Below are 19,181 nucleotides of genomic sequence, written 5' to 3' on the forward strand. Positions count from 1 at the left end.
CAACGAGTCTAAACATTTTGAGTCACAGCATAAATGCATGATTATACATATACATATTGATACATATTTAGAACTTTTACGTATCATACATGACACGTAAAATGCTAAGATACGTATAAATATGTGTAAAATTGCACAGTATAAATGCGCCGCTATACACTGACTATGTATAAATTCATATGTTCAAAAATATAGTAAAGTTTCTCTATCTATGCTAGCATGCGATTGATGTTGGAGAGAAATTGAGTTGAGAAACAAGATTAAGGGTACACATTGATATAAGAATGTATTAGATAAAATGTAAAAAAAATATACAATAATAAGAGTACATTCATTTTTTAAAAAAGAATATACAAAGAGATTGATAGGAAGTCCGTAGTGTTGGTACAAATATTATTTTGAAATGGCTTTCTGTCTTTGTTTTTTCTTTTTTTCTTTCTTTAGGTACATAAATTTGGTATATAAACTTTGTATACATGTTGGAAATTATATTATGATATGCCCTGTAATGTAATATGATAATGTATACATTTGTGACATAAGAACGTTAATAATTTTTTTTTTAAAAAAAGAATATGTATAAATTCTGTCTCTGTGTGTTAACTAAATGTCTCTTCAATGGTCATCTCTTTCAATTGATTTTGTTAGTCTTTTTTGTTCTAAGGTGGGGTCTCCCAAAATTGGGTCTCCAGCTGTTTTCTGGACTACAGCTTCCATCGTCCCTGGCCACTGGTCCTGCTAGCTAGGGGTGGTGGGAGTTGTAGTTGGTGGGAGTTGTAGGCGGTTGGAGGATGGATGGCGGCTAACAGATTGAGGTTGAATCCTGACAAGACAGAAGTACTGTTTTGAAGGGACAGGGGGCGGGCGGGTGTGGGGGATTCCCTGGTCCTGAATGGGGTAACTGTGCCCCTGAAGGACCAGGTGCGCAGCCTGGGAGTCATTTTGGACTCACAGCTGTCCATGGAAGCACAGGTCAAATCTGTGTCCAGGGCAGCTGTTTACCAGCTCCATCTGGTACGCAGGCTGAGACCCTACCTGCCTGTGGACTGTCTCGCCAGAATGGTGCATGCTCTGGTTATCGCCCGCTTGGACTACTGCAATGCGCTCTACGTGGGGCTACCTTTGAAGGTGACCCGGAAACTGCAATTAATCCAGAATGCGGCAGCTAGACTGGTGACTGGGAGTGGCCGCCGGGACCACATAACACTGGTTCTGAGAGATCTGCATTGGCTCCCAGTACGTTTCTGAGCACAATTCAAAGTGTTGGTGCTGACCTTTAAAGCCCTAAACGGCCTCGGTCCAGTATACCTGAAGGAGCGTCTCCACCCCCATCGTTCTGCCCGGACACTGAGATCCAGCGCTGAGGGCCTTCTGGTGGTTCCCTCATTGCGAGAAGTGAGGTTACAGGGAACCAGACAGAGGGCCTTCTCGGTAGTGGCGCCCACCCTGTGGAACACCCTCCCTTCAGATGTGAAGGAAATAAGCAGCTATCTTCTTTTTAAAAGACATCTGAAGGCAGCCCTGTTTAGGGAAGTTTTTAATATTTAACGCTGTACTGTTTTTAACACTTGATTGGGAGCCACCCAGAGTGGCTGGGGAAATGCAGCCAGATGGGTGGGGTATAAATAATAAATTATTATTATTATTATTATTATTATTATTATTATTATTATACTCCAAAAACAGCTGGAGACCCAAGCTTAGAAGACCCCGTCTAAGGTAATCTTTAAAAAGTAGTCAGGGGAAGGGAAAAACGCAATACAATATTTTTTAAAAATACACACTTGGTTAAATGCTATTATTTCAGGGCGATCAATCAGCTGGCATCATGAGCCCAATTCACTGGGAATGTTTTCAGCAAAGCCCCCCATGGAATGAATGGGGAATGTGCAACCGAATGGCTCTCTTCTCAGACCAGTCCTGTTCCATCCAATGCAGTTTGCACTTGGTGGATTGGGCTCAGTGTGCCAGGTAAACGACTGCAGATGCGCGGCTTGGTACCTTGGATTGAGCACACAAAAACCAAGCAGATCCAAGTCCCGCAGTGTTAGTCCGGGGACTGTTAGAAAGCAGAGAGAGCAAGGCGAAGCTAAGAAAGATGGTCCGACAGTTAAGGCAAAAAAGTTAACTGGCAGCAGATCATTAGGAAGAAGCAAACTAAGGTGAGGGAAGAAAACTCCGGTTGGAAAGTTAAGGAGGAGGAAGCAGCAGCAGCAGCGCTTGTGCAAAAGGAAACGTTGGCCAACCACGACTATTTACCTTCAGATTTAGGGCTAGGAGTAGACACAGGAAACTGGTAGGTAGGAGAATAAGGATTTTCTTCTGCAGCGGAGAAAAGCAAGGGAGTTGGACAGCAGTGGAGGAAACATCACTCCCCCAATTTCCTATCCCCGTTAAGCTTCTCGCGGCCTCGTTCGACAACAGTGTTACATCACACACTCCAGACAGAGAAGAAAAGGTTAGGAAGTATTTTGCCTCCGCACACATCACACAAGGAAGCAAACTGAGCACCAGCCATGCTGAAAGGACAGGCATTCACACTCTAGTGTGAAAGATTTAAGAGGACGGTTAAAAACCAAACACAGAACAACTGGCTAAGCTTGTGGGTACCTTTGGTTTGGGGCTGGATATCAGGAAGTTCGGGGAATTTGTAGGTAGGGCAATAAGGGTTTTCTTCAGGAGGGTCTGTGCAGAAAGAGCACATTTTGGGGGGAAAGAACAGAGAGGAAAGAAATGAAGGGAGAGATGGACAAATCAGTGTGAATCTCCTCACACGCGAATGTCGAGAATTGTATTTTACGTTGACGCCCCCCGCAAAAAAGTGCAGAAAACACCCATTTAGCATTCTGCTGTACCCTGATGCCAGCTATCTCTGTGCCCTTCTTTCAAGCCCCATCCCTGGGTGGTTCGTGGACTCTCTGAGATGGCGGTTCGCTTCTCCTCGCTCTGCCTCCCACCAAATATCACGTTGTCAAGAGGAGGAGGAACGCAAAGGGGTTCATGCGCAGGAGAGCGGAATTAAAGGGGAAGGGAGTTGGAGAAAGCTGAAACTAATACTGTGGGAAGAGGAAAACAGGGGGTCCAGTTGCCCCACACAGAACGTCTGATAGCACATGAGACGGAAATGCCCCCACAGTTTCTGGGGAAAACACCCCTCATCCAATGGTAATATTATAAAGGTAAAGGTAAAGGTACCCCTGCCCGTACGGGCCAGTCTTGACAGACTCTGGGGTTGTGCGCCCATCTCACTCAAGAGGCCAGGGGCCAGCGCTGTCCGGAGACACTTCCGGGTCACGTGGCCAGCGTGACATCGCTGCTCTGGCGAGCCAGAGTCGCACACGGAAACGCCGTTTACCTTCCCGCTGGTAAGCGGTCCCTATTTATCTACTTGCACCCGGAGGTGCTTTCGAACTGCTAGGTTGGCAGGCGCTGGGACCGAGCAGCAGGAGCGCACCCCGCCGCAGGGATTCGAACCGCCGACCTTTCGATCGGCAAGCCCTAGGCGCTGAGGCTTTAACCCACAGCGCCACCTGCGTCCCTGGTAATATTATAGAGGACTACAAAAGGAGGAGAACAACGCTTCCTTAACCCCATGAAGCCAAACGAAGCCTGTTTCACAGAGGAAAGCTCAGGACCGCAATACCTCTCCCCACATAAACCGTCTCAGACTCCGCTTGCCGTCAGAGGCCCTTCTTCATGTGCCTCCTCCATGAGAGGGTAGCAACATAAAAAAGGGTCTTTTCTGTTGTGCCTCCCTGTTTGTGGGATGCTCTCCCCAGGGAAGTTCGCCTGGTGCCTTCATGATATATTTTTAGGTGCCAGGCGAAAACGCTCCTCTTCGACCAGGCCTTGGGCTGATTAATATTCTTTTAAATGTTTCTGTGGGGAGGAGTGTGTGTGTTATCGCTTTGCTGTTTTGCTTTACTTATTTTCATGTTTTTATCCTGTCTTTTATTCTGTGAGCTGTCCAGAGATCTTATGATGAAGGGCGGTATAGAAATCTAAGAAATAAATAAGGATAAACAAATAGCAGTGTTGCAAGAGGCACCAAGAGAGTCAACACCAGACAAGTGAAGAACACGACACGTATCTGTCATGACTAAGGTCTTTGGGGGCAGAAACTGGAAAGTGCTGGAAGCTTCTGGAAGCTTCTAGCAGGCTCACTTATTGTTTGGACTACCTCAAGGTCACGCTGAGCCAGGAGAGATAAATTCCTGCGCTCAGCGAGCTTCTCTCTCTCTTACTTTGCTTGCACATTGCATGTAACAAAGATTTTGCCTCAGTAAAGTTGTTCCTTTCCTTGTGGGTCTTTTGACTCTGCGTGGTTCTTTTACAGTGGTGCCCCGCAAGACGAATGCCTCGCAAGACGGAAAACTCGCTAGACGAAAGAGTTTTCCGTTTTGGAGGTGCTTCGCAAAACGAATTTCCCTATGGGCTTGCTTCGCAAGACGAAAATGTCTTGCGAGTTCCTGCGGGTTTTTCCCCCCTTTCCCCCCTTTTTCTAAGCTGCTTATCCGCTTATCCACTAAAAGCCGCTAAACCGCTAATAGCGCTAATCCGCTAAGCCGTCAATGGGTTTGCTTCGCAAGACGAAAAAACCGCTAGACGAAGAGACTCGCGGAACGGATTCTTTTCATCTTGCAAGGCACCACTGTATGTACTGCAAGACACTGTCCGTTAGTATCAGGCAGCCAGTCCTTAGAGGGCAGTTGATGCTAAGAAGGCTGTGGGACCTTATCTCAGGCCCTGCCCTGATGGTGTGGGGCTTCTCCTGGCTCTGCCCGTCCCCGCCCCCCAATTCCAGGCATGGACGTTTGTACAGAGAAAGCCTCTGCAGGCAGGCCTCTCTGCACGCAGCCTTCCCAGGGCCCTCAAATCCCACATGCTCCTGGATATGCGAAAGCCTAAAGGCATGGAGGTCCATGTGCAACATGTTCCACACCTCAGACATCCATGCTAACAGGGGGCAGGGGCAGAGGGGGCAGGAGCTGCACATTGCAAAGATATGGAGCCCCTTTCATGCCAGGACTATAGGTAAAGGGACCCCTGAGCATTAGGTCCAGTTGTGGCCGACTCTGGGGTTGCGGCGCTCATCTCGCTTATAATTATAAAGTTGTTGTTGTCGCTGTTACTGAATAAAGGTAAAGGTAAAGGGACTCCTGACCATTAGGTCCAGTTGTGGCTGACTCTGGGGTTGCGGCGCTCATCTCACTTATAATTATAAAGTTGTTGTTGTCGCTGTTACTGAATAAAGGTAAAGGTAAAGGGACTCCTGACCATTAGGTCCAGTCGTGGCCGACTCTGGGGTTGCGGCGCTCATCTCGCCTTACTGGCCGAGGGAGCCGGCGTACAGCTTCTGGGTCATGTGGCCAGCATGACTAAGCCGCTTCTGGCAAACCAGAGCAGCGCACGGAAATGCCGTTTACCTTCCCGCCGGAGCGGTACCTATTTATCTACCTGCACTTTGAAGTGCTTTTGAACTTCTAGGTTGGCAGGAGCTGGAACCGAGCAACGGGAGCTCACCCCGTCGCGGGATTCAAACCACCGACCTTCTGATCAGCAAGCCCTAGGCTCTGTGGTTTAGACCACAGCGCCACCCTTGTCCCGAGCCAGGACTATAAACGTGTATAAAACTTCAGACACACATAGGCACACAGCATCCATGGACCAACGTACAGATGATGCTAAAGATGTGTAAACACAACACACCTCTCCTGTTTTGCTTTTTAAATGACAGTCATGGAGGCGGGCATAGGGTCAGGGTCAGGACCAATCACCTCCCTCCAAGCTGCTGTTAGCCTTGGGGGAGAACTTCCCTTGGCCCCCCACAAACACTTCCATTCTAGACCTAATGGCAGCTTTGGGGAAGGCTGAGTTTTCTTTGAGACTGAGCCATTCCCTGTGTGCCCAGTCCCAATTGAAGCTCCTCCTTTAACTGCTATTTAAAGGACAAAAATTAGGCAAGCTAAATGCTACCACGCATGTAACCTCACGGGTAATTTGGCTCTCTAAGTCCGTTCTCAACCTTTCTCCTGGTGCTCTGGGTACTTTCAACATCCACTAAGGGCTGCCCCATAGATTTGAACTCAGGGCTTCTGGGGGAAACAAAAAGCAGGCAGGCAAACGGTACCTTTTGTCAGCCTGTGGATCTGCTTGAACATCGTCTTGTACCAGTCCTTGGATCGGTCCGTGTTCTGATGGAAAAAGGGACAAAACAAGTCATTGGCGTGAGTTCATTCCGCTGTTCGAAAAACAAAGAAGCTGGCCTCACGGCACGCACTCTGCTCGTTCTCTGCGACAATAACTGCATTGCAAAGGTTTGTCCCTTGCTGCTGCTCTGTCACAGCTTGACCAACAACCTGCAAAAGCTGAGGGAAATTGAGTGGCGCAGCAATAAAAAGATGCTGGCACATTTGCAAAGCTAAGCAGGGTCCGGTGTGGTTTCAAATTGGATGGGATACCGTGCGTTGAGATTCCTGTATTGCAGGGGGCTGCACTCTTGCGGTCCCTTCCAACTCTATGACTTCTGTGAGTAACAGAAGTGAGTGAATAAAAATATAAAACCCAATTTATTTTTTTTACAAAATTAAAAAAAAATAGGATTTTTTAAAATTTAAATCAGATTTTTAAAATAAAATGCTTTTGGAGGAAAAATCTTTCTAAAGATAGTTTTCTATTTAAGTTACATTATAATCCAAAGGCTATTCATCAGGAAATAAGGATTTGTTTTAATTTTTTCATGTGTACTAAAACTTAGTCTAAGTTTTTTTAAAAAACAACAACCTTTTAACCACATCAGTTAACCAACATGGATACATATGCTATAATGTTATTGTTTTAGTTCAATAAATTGCTTAAATTGTTATGAAGGAAATGATTATTTTTCTCCTTCCAATAAAGTACAGCAGAAAAGTTGTCCAAATATAAACAGTTAACTTATTAAACCTCACAATAATTTCACAATTATCTGTCTATGTATTTCTAATAGTATAACCAAATCAGTAATTTTTGATATAACTGTAAAAACTACTCTGAAAATTTATTATTCCAAAAATGAAAACTTCATCTGGTTGTAAATATTCAGATTATACCAGCAAGAATGAGTCTTTCTGTAAAAAAAAAAAATGATTTAAATCAAGTCTTACTGACTAGTGTTTTTTTTAAAATGATATTTATTAAAGTTTTGAATAAACACATATAAACACAAACAACAATAAAAACATACATAAACCAACAAACAAATCGAAAACAAGTATAAATTCAAACCTTTTTTTCTAAACCTAATTTCACCGACCTCCTCACACCTCCCCCTTCTGTATTCTAATCTCATTTATCTTATCAGCAAATCCATTCCCATATTTCCCATAGTTTTTAATAATTCTATTCTTTTCCCTTAATCAACGCCCCTGCAAACCACTAATTTTTAAACCCATATCTTTTTAGCCTTCATTAATTTTATAATGTTTATTAAGACAGTCTTTGAACTTTTTCCAATCTTCTTCCACTGTCTCTTTGTCCTGGTCTCGGATTCTGCCAGTCATCTCTGCCAGTCCCATATAGTCTGTCATCTTCATCTGCCATTCTTCCAGAGTGGGTAGTTCTGGTGTCTTCCAATACTTTGCGATAAGAATCCTTGCTGCTGTAGTAGCATACATAAAAAAAGTTCTGTCCTTCTTTAACACCACATGGCTTACCATACCCAGGAGAAAGGCCTCTGGTTTCTTCAGGAAGGTATATTTAAATACCTTTTTCATTTCATTTCTTACTGACTAGTGATTTAAATCAAGTCTTACTGACTAGTGATTTAAATCGATTTGATTTAAATCAAATCCACCCTGATTAAAGATATTAATTGTGTGTAAAAAGCGCACTGCAATGCACTGCATTTCCGTCTCCTTGATGGGCTACTTTCCAAGGTGGACGAACCCCATCTGCCCCTCACATCCGTCTAAAAGCATGCGCAGAAACTTCCTTCTCAGCCATTAGACTCACTATTGGTCATCTGCTCAACCTGCCAGAGTCTGTCCTAGCATGCAGGGGACGGACAAGTCCCTAACTCACCGAGGGTTTGAGACCCACCGGCTACCTTCACCTGGTTAAGTTGGCCAGTCGAAGCCATTCCCGGATTGTGGCCACTGTTGCACGCTGCCAGCTTCCAGGAGCCACAGGTGAGTGCTGAGTGCAGGGTGGGAGCCAAAGATGAACAAACCACCCCTTCGTCGTCGTTGTCGTCTTCTTTGGCGAACACTCGTAGCTGAGTAAGATTGTCTTCCATAAACACGGTTTTAACAGTGATTCCATAAGTGACTGTGGAGGCCAATTATGGATCCACACGTCCTTCCACAGTGGGGACATTGGTTTCCTGGTGGGAGTTGATCACGGTGTGGATTTGCCAAGCGTGCCTTCCTCTTAGCACGTTTCTCCCTTTCGTCCTGAGTTCGAGCGTCTTCAAAGCCCATGAAACCTTTGGTAAAGGCTGTTCTCCAACTGGAGCACTCGCAGGCCAGTGTTTCCCACTTGTCAGTGTTTATACTACAGTGGTACCTCAGATTACATATGCTTCAGGTTACATACGCTTCAGGTTACAGACTCCGCTAACCCAGAAATATTACCTCAGGTTAAGTACTTTGCTTCAGGATGAGAACAGAAATCGTGCTCTGGCGGCACGGCAGCAGCAGGAGGCCCCATTAGCTAAAGTAGTGCTTCAGGTTAAGAACAGTTTCAGATTAAGTACGGACCTCTGGAACGAATTAAGTACTTAACCTGAGGTACCACTGTACATTTTTTTAGATTTGACACCCCATACAGGTTAGCACAAATGAATTTACATGGAAGGAAAATGGGCCAAATTTCCTTACCCTTAATGGAATGCCTATGTCATCCGGCGAGGAATCGGTCATGTACTGTGGACTCTTAATTACTTTCTTCCTTTCCTCCATTGCTTGTTTCTTACTTTGGCTCATCTTTTCTTGGACAGGCATATAATCTACTTTATCCGCTAGTGGCACATCTATCGCTGGCTCTGTAAACAAAGGAAGCAATGTCCATCACTTTGACTTCCAATACAATCACTGCACAATATCCAATATCAATCACTCCAAAATCCTTGGCGAAACACTGATGAGTCTGACTGTCCCAAGACAGCAAAATAATTTGAAATGTGACCGAATGAGCAAGGGATTTTTACAAGGAGCAGCAGCCCATCCATGTCTGGGATTTGACTCTAGCCACTAATTCACAAACCAGGCTAAACATGGGTTCTCAAAAGCCACTACCTAATTCTAGCAAAAACTGCAGGGCTGGGCAAAGAATGGCTTCCCCCAATTCTCCACGCTATTTGTGGGTGGCAAAACTGTGGTGGTGGGGAGACATTTCCCCCTAATATTCTTTGGGGCAAGGTGGGATTCTCTTACTGTTTGAAGTGGAGGCATTAATGGGAATTCTCAGTGAGGAAATTATGCAAAAACTCACTGAAGCTCACTTAAACTCAAAAGAATTCTATTCTTAGCTCATGCTGGTAGATGAAGGAAGCGCAAAGTTAGGACAGGAAGATGGCAAGAACAGGGGCCAAGCCTGTTGATTCCTTCAACAATAATAAAATATATGGGATCTACAAGGCAAAGGCAAAGGGACCCCTGACCATTAGGTCTAGTTGCGGACAACTCTGGGGTTGCGGCGCTCATCTTGCTTTATTGGCCAAGGGAGCCGGCGTACAGCTTCCGGGTCATGTGGCCAGCATGACTAAGCCGCTTCTGGCGAACCAGAGCAGCGCACGGAAATGCTGTTTACCTTCCCGCCGGAGCAGTACCTATTTATCTACTTGCACTTGGACGTGCTTTCGAACTGCTAGGTTGGCAGGAGCAGGGACCGAACAACGGGAGCTCACTCCATCGTGGGGATTCGAACTGCCGACCTTCTGATCGGCAAGTCCTGCACTCTGTGGTTTAACCCACAGCGCCATCTGCGTCCCATGTATGGGATCTGCAGCTGCACTCAAAATCTTCCCCGCTTGTAATGTTGGTGGAGAAGTTGAGAGGGCCATTTGGTTGATTTCCCCAGCCAGCTTGAAGGTAGTGGGACGAGAGACACACCAAAAGAGGAAACTCTGATAATGTTCTTTTCTGAGAAATTTGGCTCGGCCCTCGTACCTTGACGTTTGGTTGTATAACAAAGTGCTACAATGGGGAATCCTTCAAGTCCCACCTCTGAGGAAATTCCCGTGAAGGATTTCAGGGGTGAAAAGGACACAGGACATTACAACTTCCCTCATCAAAAGTTTGCCAAGTTGCAGGAACTCTGATATCACTGCGTAGCATGCACTGGAGAAAGACCAGATACTAAAATCATGCACCCAGCTGTAGTACCCAAAGCCAACCAGAGCTGTATGGTTCAGAATGGGATATTGAAATAGTGCAGGACAAGGCTCATGCAGAGAGAGCCAGCTTCAGTCATTGAGTACCCTTAGCAAATCTTGTATAGAGCCACTTGTTCTAATACTCTTAATTTTTTTTAATATTGTCAATTAACCTGTGTAAATTGCTCCTGAATCAGTTTGTTGCAGGGTGGCATACATGTTTTGAATAAATGAGAATACTGATTGTTGATCTAGGTTTTGAATGAGGGCTCTGCTCTTAAATCTAGCACAGGATTGACAAGCGAAGGAAAGGTCTCAAAATCACTGAAAATTCAGCATGCTAATCCTCTAAATTCACTACAAAGGGCAGTTAACCTAATCCAGGAAGCACAATGGGTTTGCTAAGAAAAAGTTGTTGTTTTATGGAAAGCAAACCAGAGAAAGACCACCAGGTTTTAGAAGTGGGAAATTTAAACTGAGTTCTGGGGCCATAGATATCTAGACCTATAGTAACATTAAAAATGTAATTGTCCCTGATTGAGCACATACTACGAGTAAAAATCTCAAAGATGGAAAGAAACAAGTAGGTTTCTCCCAGGATCTCTACTACGACTTGCGCTTGTTTAAACTTGTTCAACTTGAACAGGGAAGTGGTTGGGATCGCTTGCGACACCAAATTTATTAGAATGGTACAAGCACACTGTTTCAAACGGATCTCTCCAAACTTTACAAATGGGAAAGAAACTGGTATAGGAGGCTCACTTTGAGCCGGGAGTTGAACCAGCATCTCTAGGTGGAATAAGAGCTAAAGAGGATTTTTCATTTAGAAAATAAACATGACTAAGACTGGTTAGAGAGTGAGACGAGGACTTGGGAGGCTGGGGTTTGTATCTCAGCTCTGCCATGAACCTCACTAGGTGACCTTGGGCCAGTGAGCATCTCTCAACCTTACCTACCTCCTAGGGGAGTTGAGATGATAATATGGATTGTGGGAGAACCACGAACTGTGCGCTCCTTTGAGGAGAGGTGGGATAATAAATATAATAATAAATAAATGCATAAAGGGGATGGGCACACAATGTTGCTTTCTAAGATTGTGTACGATGTCAACAAGGAAGGAAAAGTGACATTTATTGGTGGTGGTAGGAAGAAAATACTTCGCAGGATCAATTAATTTATGGCAGGAGCTGCCACAGGATGTGGCGAAAGCCACTAAGCTGGGACAGCTTTAAAAGGGGATTTCATAAATACACAGGTGCCAGGCCGCTCTTCTCTTACAGGAGAAGGAAATGGGCGAGAAGCCTAGCAAGCGAGCCAACAGTTATATATATATATATATATATGTATGTATAAAAGTGGCAACCCAAAAAAGTTCAGAAAGGGAAAAGCTTACTGCACTTACACTGGCAACCCGGCCTGTTAGCATCCCATTTATTCAGTCAATAAATATAGTTGTTCCTTTCCCCACTCTACATTTGGGTCCAGTTTAGCATCATTTAAAAGCATGTTCAGTTTTAAAGCACATCTGAAGGCATGTATGTGGGGCACACTATTTCTCATCTGGGCTGGGAGCCCTCCTCAGGAATTGGCTCAGGTGAGGTGCAGTGGCTGTGCAAAGACACACGTGCAAATTTCTAGCAGAACTGGACAGAATAGTTGTGTTGAGGGAGCTCAGTATCTTTTTTTTTTTTTTTGCGGTAAGGTGCTGTATAGCTGTCAAGCATATTTACTGACTACAGTATACAATCTTGCCTTTCAGAATCTAATACACCCAAGGCAGTCTTAAAAGAATTCGCATGCTCCTTCCAGTGCTTTCAAGAGAGAGGATATACTTCGCAGTTCATCTACCCCTTTCAGTAAAGGCTCTCCACTCGCGGATTCACTAAAGGTACTCTGCTAAGTCACAAAGCAGTGCGCTTCTCAGGTGAACACAGCAGCAGGAAAACAGGAGAAGAAAAGGAGGTGGCAACATTCTGGGCACCGTACCTGATAGGCTACTAAGCCTTTTTTGTTGTTCTGTAGGAGAGGAGAAAACGACAGACAAATAAGTGGTACAAACACCAGAGACGTGAGAGCTCTCAACTCTTGCAGTGATCTGGGCAGGCATAAATAACACATGCTGTACACAAGGGCTTAGGTGCCTCCTTATCAGATCCTGAACTCAAGGTCTTCCCACCAAAGCAAGCTAATGTTCAGCCCTGCACAACTTCAAAACAGCAGTGCTAGACAACGTTTCCAAGTCATTGATACCGCGAGTGAGTTGTTCCAAACAGGATGTATAAATATCAAAGCTCAAAAAACACACACGTCCAAACAGTGGGTTTATTATTAGTATCTATATATCACTTTAGACTGTTTATCTTGTGACCTTTTGCAACGACTTTGGAAGACTGGTAAATAATTATTATATTCAGATTGCAGGTGTGGGTTAAGGATGAAAGAAAAGGTGGCTTATTGAAGGCCACTTATTGACTTAATGGGCAGAGGCAAAATTAAAATGAAGGGTTTCCAAGGTCGTTACTTAATCTCATCGTTAACATGCTGTGATGGCTCCCTGCAGTTTTGTTTTTGTTTTAAAGAAAAATCTTCAGGCAGTTTACAGATAAGATAAATAAATAGATATACCGTAATTTTCCGTGTATAAGACTATGTTTGTTCCCCTTAGAAATTAAGCAAAAAAGTGGGGGTCTTCTTATACATGGGTAGTGCATAGGGTGGACGTTTGATTGGTTGCTGCCGTGGCTGTCAGAGGCTATTGTGCATGTTATTGGTTGCTGTGTCAATGGGTGTTGTTGATTGGCTGACGCTGCGGCAATTGGGGGGGGGGGTTGGCAGCTCCTGCCAGCGAGGAGACAAGACGGGAGGCAGATTTTGCGATGCGTGTGGGTGAGCGATTTTCGGTATTCCCCTCTAAAGAAAGCTTAGCAACCCTCAGTAATTTCCCTCCCCAACAACTTTTTGCCATCTCCCCCCATTTTCTGAAATTTCAGTCCCAAAAATAGGGGGCGTCTTATACATGGGGGTGTCTTATAGACGGAAAAGTACGGTGAGAGTGTATATATATATGTGCATATGTGTATCACAATGTCTGAAAAAAGGAGGCAAACACTAGGGCTGGGAAATATATCACAGAGCTGAAAACCAGGTACCACCAGCTAAACATCGTCATGCACCAATATATCATGGCGTCAAATAAGGATGGAGCTATGTAGAGACATTAGCTGGCTTCATGGTTTCCCCCGCATCCTGATTTTTTCTGGCGCCTGCTCTTGTAATTCGCTGCCCCCTGCATGAGACAGGGGAGAGCTGAGCCGGCAGAGGGGCTGCAGGAATCGAGAGAATCATTGGCTGGCTTCATGGTTTTCCCCACATTGTGATTTTTTGCATAACACACACACACACATCATGCTTGGCGATGGATCACCAGATTGAAAAATTATGAAACCGATACCACGACTTCAAACTGGTTTTGGATGACGTATCGATATATAGCCCAGCTCTACTCCCATCCCATTGCGGTTACTCTGTCATATATACCGTATTTTTTGCTCCATTAGACACACTTTTTTCCTCCTAAAAAGGGGAAATGTGAGTGCGTCTTATGGAGCGAATGGTGCTGCGCAGAGAGGGAGAGTTGCGCAGCGCCCCTTCAGCGAAGCGGGAGGAGGAATGGAGCCCCTTCTGTTCCTCCTCCCGCTTCGCTGAAGGGGCGCTGCACCTTCTCCCTCTCTGCGCAGCGTCTCTCCTGTGAAGGAAAGGCGCTGCGCAGAGAAAGAGAACTGCGCAGTGCCCCTTCAGCGATGCGCCTGTCCTGGAAGCTGGAGGAGGAACAGAAGGGACTCCTTCTGTTCCTCCTCCGGCTTCACAGTGCCTGTCCTGGAAGCCGGAGGAGGAACAGAAGGGTCTCCTCCTGTTCCTTCTCCAACTTCGCTGAAGGGGCGCTGCGCAGTTCTCGCTCTCCGCGCAGCGTCTCTCCTTCACAGGAGAGACGCTGCGCAGAGAGCGAGAACTGCGCAGCGCCCCTTCAGCGATGCGCCTGTCCTGGCTTCTGCCTTAGCTGCGCACAGCCTCTTCAGGCATGGGGAGCCTTCATCCCGCTGCCCTGAAGAGTATTGGCGCGGTTATCCCAGAAGCCAGAAAGAGCAACACGGTATCCCAGGAGCCAGATCCCTCTTGCTGTTCTGGCTTCTGGGATTCAGAATAAATTTTTCTTGTTTTCCTCCTCCCAAAACTAGGTGTGCCTTATGGTCTGGTGCGTCTTTTGGAGCGAAAAATACGGCAATCGCCCTAGCTGAAAATTGTCTGGAAAAGGCAATACGTTGTTACCCTTACCTCTGTTGTGCTGCAAAAGGACGATGGTGGGGTTGACAATGGTGGTGGAGGGGTACCCGGAGGTGGGTTTGCTGGTGAGAGTTAGAGAGCCATAGCACTCTGTGCCACTGCTGGACCTGGGCGCTTCATAGAGCAGAGGACAGGGGTCCTGAAACGGAAAGGTACATATGCCGTTATTGCCCAAGGGCCACAGCGTACCCAGAGGAAAGCCGCTTTGCAACAGAGAACAAACAAACCCGAGAAAAGTTTAGTTCAATGCACCGGCAGGCGCCTTTCACGTTGCTGTTAGTACACACAGAGGAAAGAGCCGAACCCCCTTTTTTGCACTGGAAGAAGGAGCGTCGCTCAAAGAAACTGTAATACATGGCATACAGCTGGTGGCAGGAGTGAGCTGTTCTGGTTATGGAGAGACAGAGAGAGAGAGAGATCTGTGTGTTCAAACCCATGCTTCCTTTTAAAAAGAGGTGTTCCTTTCACAGAAACCGTCAGGCATGCAAAACCCATGCAGTTCCTGAACGAAAGCTGGTTACGGATTACTTGATGCGGGGGATCAGGGAAATAACTTTAGGACGCACCGCCCTTTGCAAGCTGTTAGACAGCAGGACCCCGGGGACATCAGGACAATGCGAAGAACAGGTGGAGAGGAACCAGCAGAGACAGGAGAGAGGAAGGTAGAGAATCACATCCTTGGGCCAACCGCAGCCAGCTGCAGAACCTGCTTATTTGTTATCACTGACATAAGAACTGCTGTTAAATTTTTGTGGCGGTGGCCGTCCAGATGAAATGATCATACTGACCCTGAGATTTCCAGTTTAAATCTACCAGAAGGATTTGTTCAAAGTGAGCAGCGAGTGGCAGAAAACCAGGGCACAATTGTAAGTGGGGCGGGGGAGGAGGAATAGCCAGTTGGTAGAGCATGAGATTCTTTATCTCAAAGTTGTGGGTTCGAGTCCCATGTCAGGCAAAAGGTTTCCTGCATTGCAGGGGGTTAGGAATAGATGATCCATGGGGTCCCCTTCCAACTGCACCATTCTGTGAGTGTGCACATTTAATAAGGTAAAAAGGTAAAGGACTTCCTGGACGGTTAGGTCCAGTCAAAGGCGACAATGGGTTGCGGCGCTCATCTCGCTTTCAGGCCAAGGGAGCCAGCGTTTGTCCACAGACAGCTTTCCGCGTCATGTGACCAGCATGACTAAACTGCTTCTGGGGCAACGGGACACCATGACGGAAACCAGAGCACATGGAAATGCCGTTTACCTTTCTGCTGCAGCGGTACCTATTTATCTACTTGCACTGGCATGCTTTCAAACTTCTAGGTTGGCAGGAGATGGACAGAGCAAGGGGAGCTCACTCCGTCGTGGGGATTTGAACCGCTAACCTTCTGATTGGCAAGCCCAAGAAGCTTAGTGGTTCAAACCACGGCGCCACCCATGTCCACACATCCAATAAACAGCATTTGAACTACATACAGCTCATACTGATCTCCTACTCATCTTTATGATGCATAGCCACTTGCATGAGCCAGTGTGCACCAGGAAGGACCATCTCAAGGCATGGGGATTCCTGTTCTGGGTTCTCCTGTAAAAGCAACTCCATGAAGTGCCAGTAGGTGGATCATTGGGCTCAAACCGGCATGGCCTGTGTTCACATCGGGCACTGAAAGTCCCTGGATGGCCTTGGACCAGCCACCACCTCTCAGCCTAATGCCACAGGGTTGCCACAAGGATGATGCGTTTGGGGAAACCATGTGTGCTGCTCCTACATGCCCGGAGGGATAAAATGTCAAAATTCAATTGCATCGCATCTCCCCCACTCTCTCTCTCTTCTTTTAATGGAACACTTTGAACCAGAAGCACAGGAAATTCAAATCCAAATGTGCCCCTCTGGGTTTTTGTTGTGCTACATGATATTTAAAGATCAACAGAATCATAGAATGACCACCAGAGCTCCATTTGGTCCCACAATCACTTTTAAAAAGGTAAAGGGACCCCTGACCATTAGGTCCAGTCGTGGCCGACTCAGGGGTTGCGGCGCTCATCTTGCTTTACTGGCCGAGGGAGTCGGCATACAGCTTCCAGGTCATGTGGCCAGCATGATTAAACCACTTCTGGCGAACCAAAGCAGTGCATGGAAACGCCATTTACCTTCCCGCCGGAGTGGTAACTATTTATCTACTTGCACTTTGATGTGCTTTCGAACTGCTAGGTTGGTAGGAGCAGGGACCGAGCAACGGGAGCTCACCCTGTCGCGGGGATTCGAACCGCCGACCTTCTGATCGGCAAGTCCTAGGCTCTGTGGTTTAACCCACGGCGCCAATCACTTTTAGCAAGTATATAAAAGCCATTGGGGGAAACTGGAAGAGAGGTGACCTGTTTAGCTCCCGGCCCCATCATTAAAATAGGTTTGTTGTTGTTGTTTTTGCTGTGTCTGGCTGCCTTTTGAGACTCAAGGAAGCCAAGCCAGCAGAAGTCGAATCTTGAAGAAGAAAACCACCATAGAGACTGGCATAATTTGCAGCCTGAAGCTGGAAGAGTTGTGTATGGAGATCCTGGTGGCATAAAGTACTTTTCACCAGGTCTGGCTATTCTAATTGGGGCCCTCTGGACAGAGGTAGCCTGCCATGGGCAGAGACAGCCCACCAGCCTTCACTGAGCTTAGATAGCTCAGTAGGTTAGAGCGTGGTGCTGATGATGCCAAAGTCGCAGGTTCGATCCCCGTATGGGGCAACTTCCTTGCTTGCAGGGGGTTGGATTAGATGATGCTCAGAATCCAAAGAGAGAGTTTGAAGACTTCATCTGCAGGACTGTAAATTATTTGATGTGTTAATGTGAATGGAAGTCGTTAAAATTGCAGCTGCAATATAAGGGTTTGTTATTTTGACTGGTGTGCAACTGGAATTCATAAGTTTTTGGAATGCAGAGTTAAAGTAAATTATTCAATCATCAATTCTAGCATGTGGGGGCCCAACAAAATAATATAATTTGGTATCTGAACAATTGGAAATATGAATTGTATTATAATTTGGTACTGTGACAATGAGGCTTTTACTGAGTTTTTGTAATTGAAAACTAATAAAAATTATTTATTAGTGTAAAAATTATTACACACACACACACACACACACACACACACACACACACACACACGATCCTCAGTACCCCTTCCAGCTATGATTCTATGAAAGGCATTGCATGTGAAGCTGTCTTTAAAGACCTCCTCCCACTGCCAGGTGACTAAATGGAGCCTAGGAAACTCACGTGTTCTGCAACGCAACAATGGCAGGCGTGCTTTTGTACGCAGATGTGACATTGCGAATACGAAGCTGCCACAAAGGGAGAAGCCCTAAGACATTGGCAAAACAGCTACCCTATGTCCTTCCATGAAAGTAGTCTAAAGCAGTGTGGAAGACTACAATGGAGTACTTCCATCAGGTCAGGAGGCTGGGATTTGTAGTCCACCACTGTTTGTAGGCACCAAGTTGGGATGTGCCTTGTACATTGCCCTGGTTATGGCCAAAGGCACAGAGCAGCGCTTCCCAAGCTTGGGCTTCCAGTTGTTTTTGGACTACAACTCCCATCACCGCTAGCTACCCGTGGTCAGGGATGATGGGTACCGTAGTCCGAAAGGTTTGGGGAAACCCTGGTGTAGAGTTTTCAAATAGGAAAGGACAAGGAAGAAACATTACACTGCCGAAGGGTGACTGAGCAAGAAGTGGGGGGGGGGAGAGACACACATGCAATATAATAGCACATAAACAAGGTTTCGGTTGTCATGCTGCTGGCAGAGAGCACCTTGTTCAAAGTTTAGTATGCCAGTGAGAAAAAAAATAAGGTCATTTAATCCGGGAGCATAAATTTAGCAAAGCCGTCACGGTGGCATGTGGCAAGGCTTACTGTGCGCAAGATCATTCCTGTGCTCTCGGGCTCCGACACACTGTCTGAGACCTCCGTGACAGGAGGAATCTGCACAGGAAGAGGAGGAGGAGGTGGTGGTGGCGACAGTGAAGGCAGTTTCGGGCGAACGTGGGGCACGATCCCCGACGAAGAGGACGGCTGATTATGTTGGGAACCTTTCTGAAGGTGAGGGGGAATGAAATCGTCTAATGTCGGGAAGGTCAGGAGTAAGCCAGGAGCAGGCATGTTGTCAGAGAATGCAGAGCTTTGGCCATATGGCAGGAGAGGCGGCGGAGGTGTGCTTGAGCTGGCTTCTCGCCCGCGGTCGGGGTAAACCTGTTGGAATGGCACTACTATAACCTCTGTATGAGCTGGGGTGGTGGCGGCAGAGCAAGTCACATCCTGTGGGAGATAAGGTGGCATTACACAAGGAGGGGGGGACCGAAACAGTGCAGGTGTGCAGTGACATGCAAAAGATGCTGCACCTCGTGAGACGACACCTCGTGAGATGACATTATTTACCCAAAAGAGCAAGTTTTGCACGGCGGCCATTAAAAAAAAGACAACAACAATTCACACAACTCCCGGGCCCCAAACCCACC

General features: G+C 46.3%; 1 protein-coding gene across 35 annotated transcripts in view; it reads right to left on the reverse strand.

Moving 5' to 3' along the window:
- SORBS1 (sorbin and SH3 domain containing 1) overlaps positions 1 to 19,181 on the reverse strand; it is a 200,782-nt gene that overhangs the window by 65,908 nt on the left and 115,693 nt on the right. For 26 of the 35 annotated variants that reach the window (XM_079975045.1, XM_079975021.1, XM_079975046.1 and 23 more), the window contains 7 exons: positions 18,580 to 18,981; positions 14,687 to 14,834; positions 12,341 to 12,370; positions 8,859 to 9,022; positions 6,131 to 6,194; positions 2,611 to 2,685; positions 2,260 to 2,322 (listed from right to left, as the gene is read on the reverse strand). In XM_079975045.1, coding sequence (XP_079831171.1) covers positions 2,260 to 2,322; positions 2,611 to 2,685; positions 6,131 to 6,194; positions 8,859 to 9,022; positions 12,341 to 12,370; positions 14,687 to 14,834; positions 18,580 to 18,981 — 946 coding nt within the window. The remainder of the gene's footprint in view (positions 1 to 2,259; positions 2,323 to 2,610; positions 2,686 to 6,130; positions 6,195 to 8,858; positions 9,023 to 12,340; positions 12,371 to 14,686; positions 14,835 to 18,579; positions 18,982 to 19,181) is intronic. The other 9 variants (XM_079975043.1, XM_079975032.1, XM_079975031.1 and 6 more) reach the window with 5 other exon arrangements.

Source organism: Podarcis cretensis (genome assembly GCF_951804945.1).
Source record: "Podarcis cretensis genome assembly, chromosome: 5".
Lineage (NCBI taxonomy): Eukaryota > Metazoa > Chordata > Lepidosauria > Squamata > Lacertidae > Podarcis > Podarcis cretensis.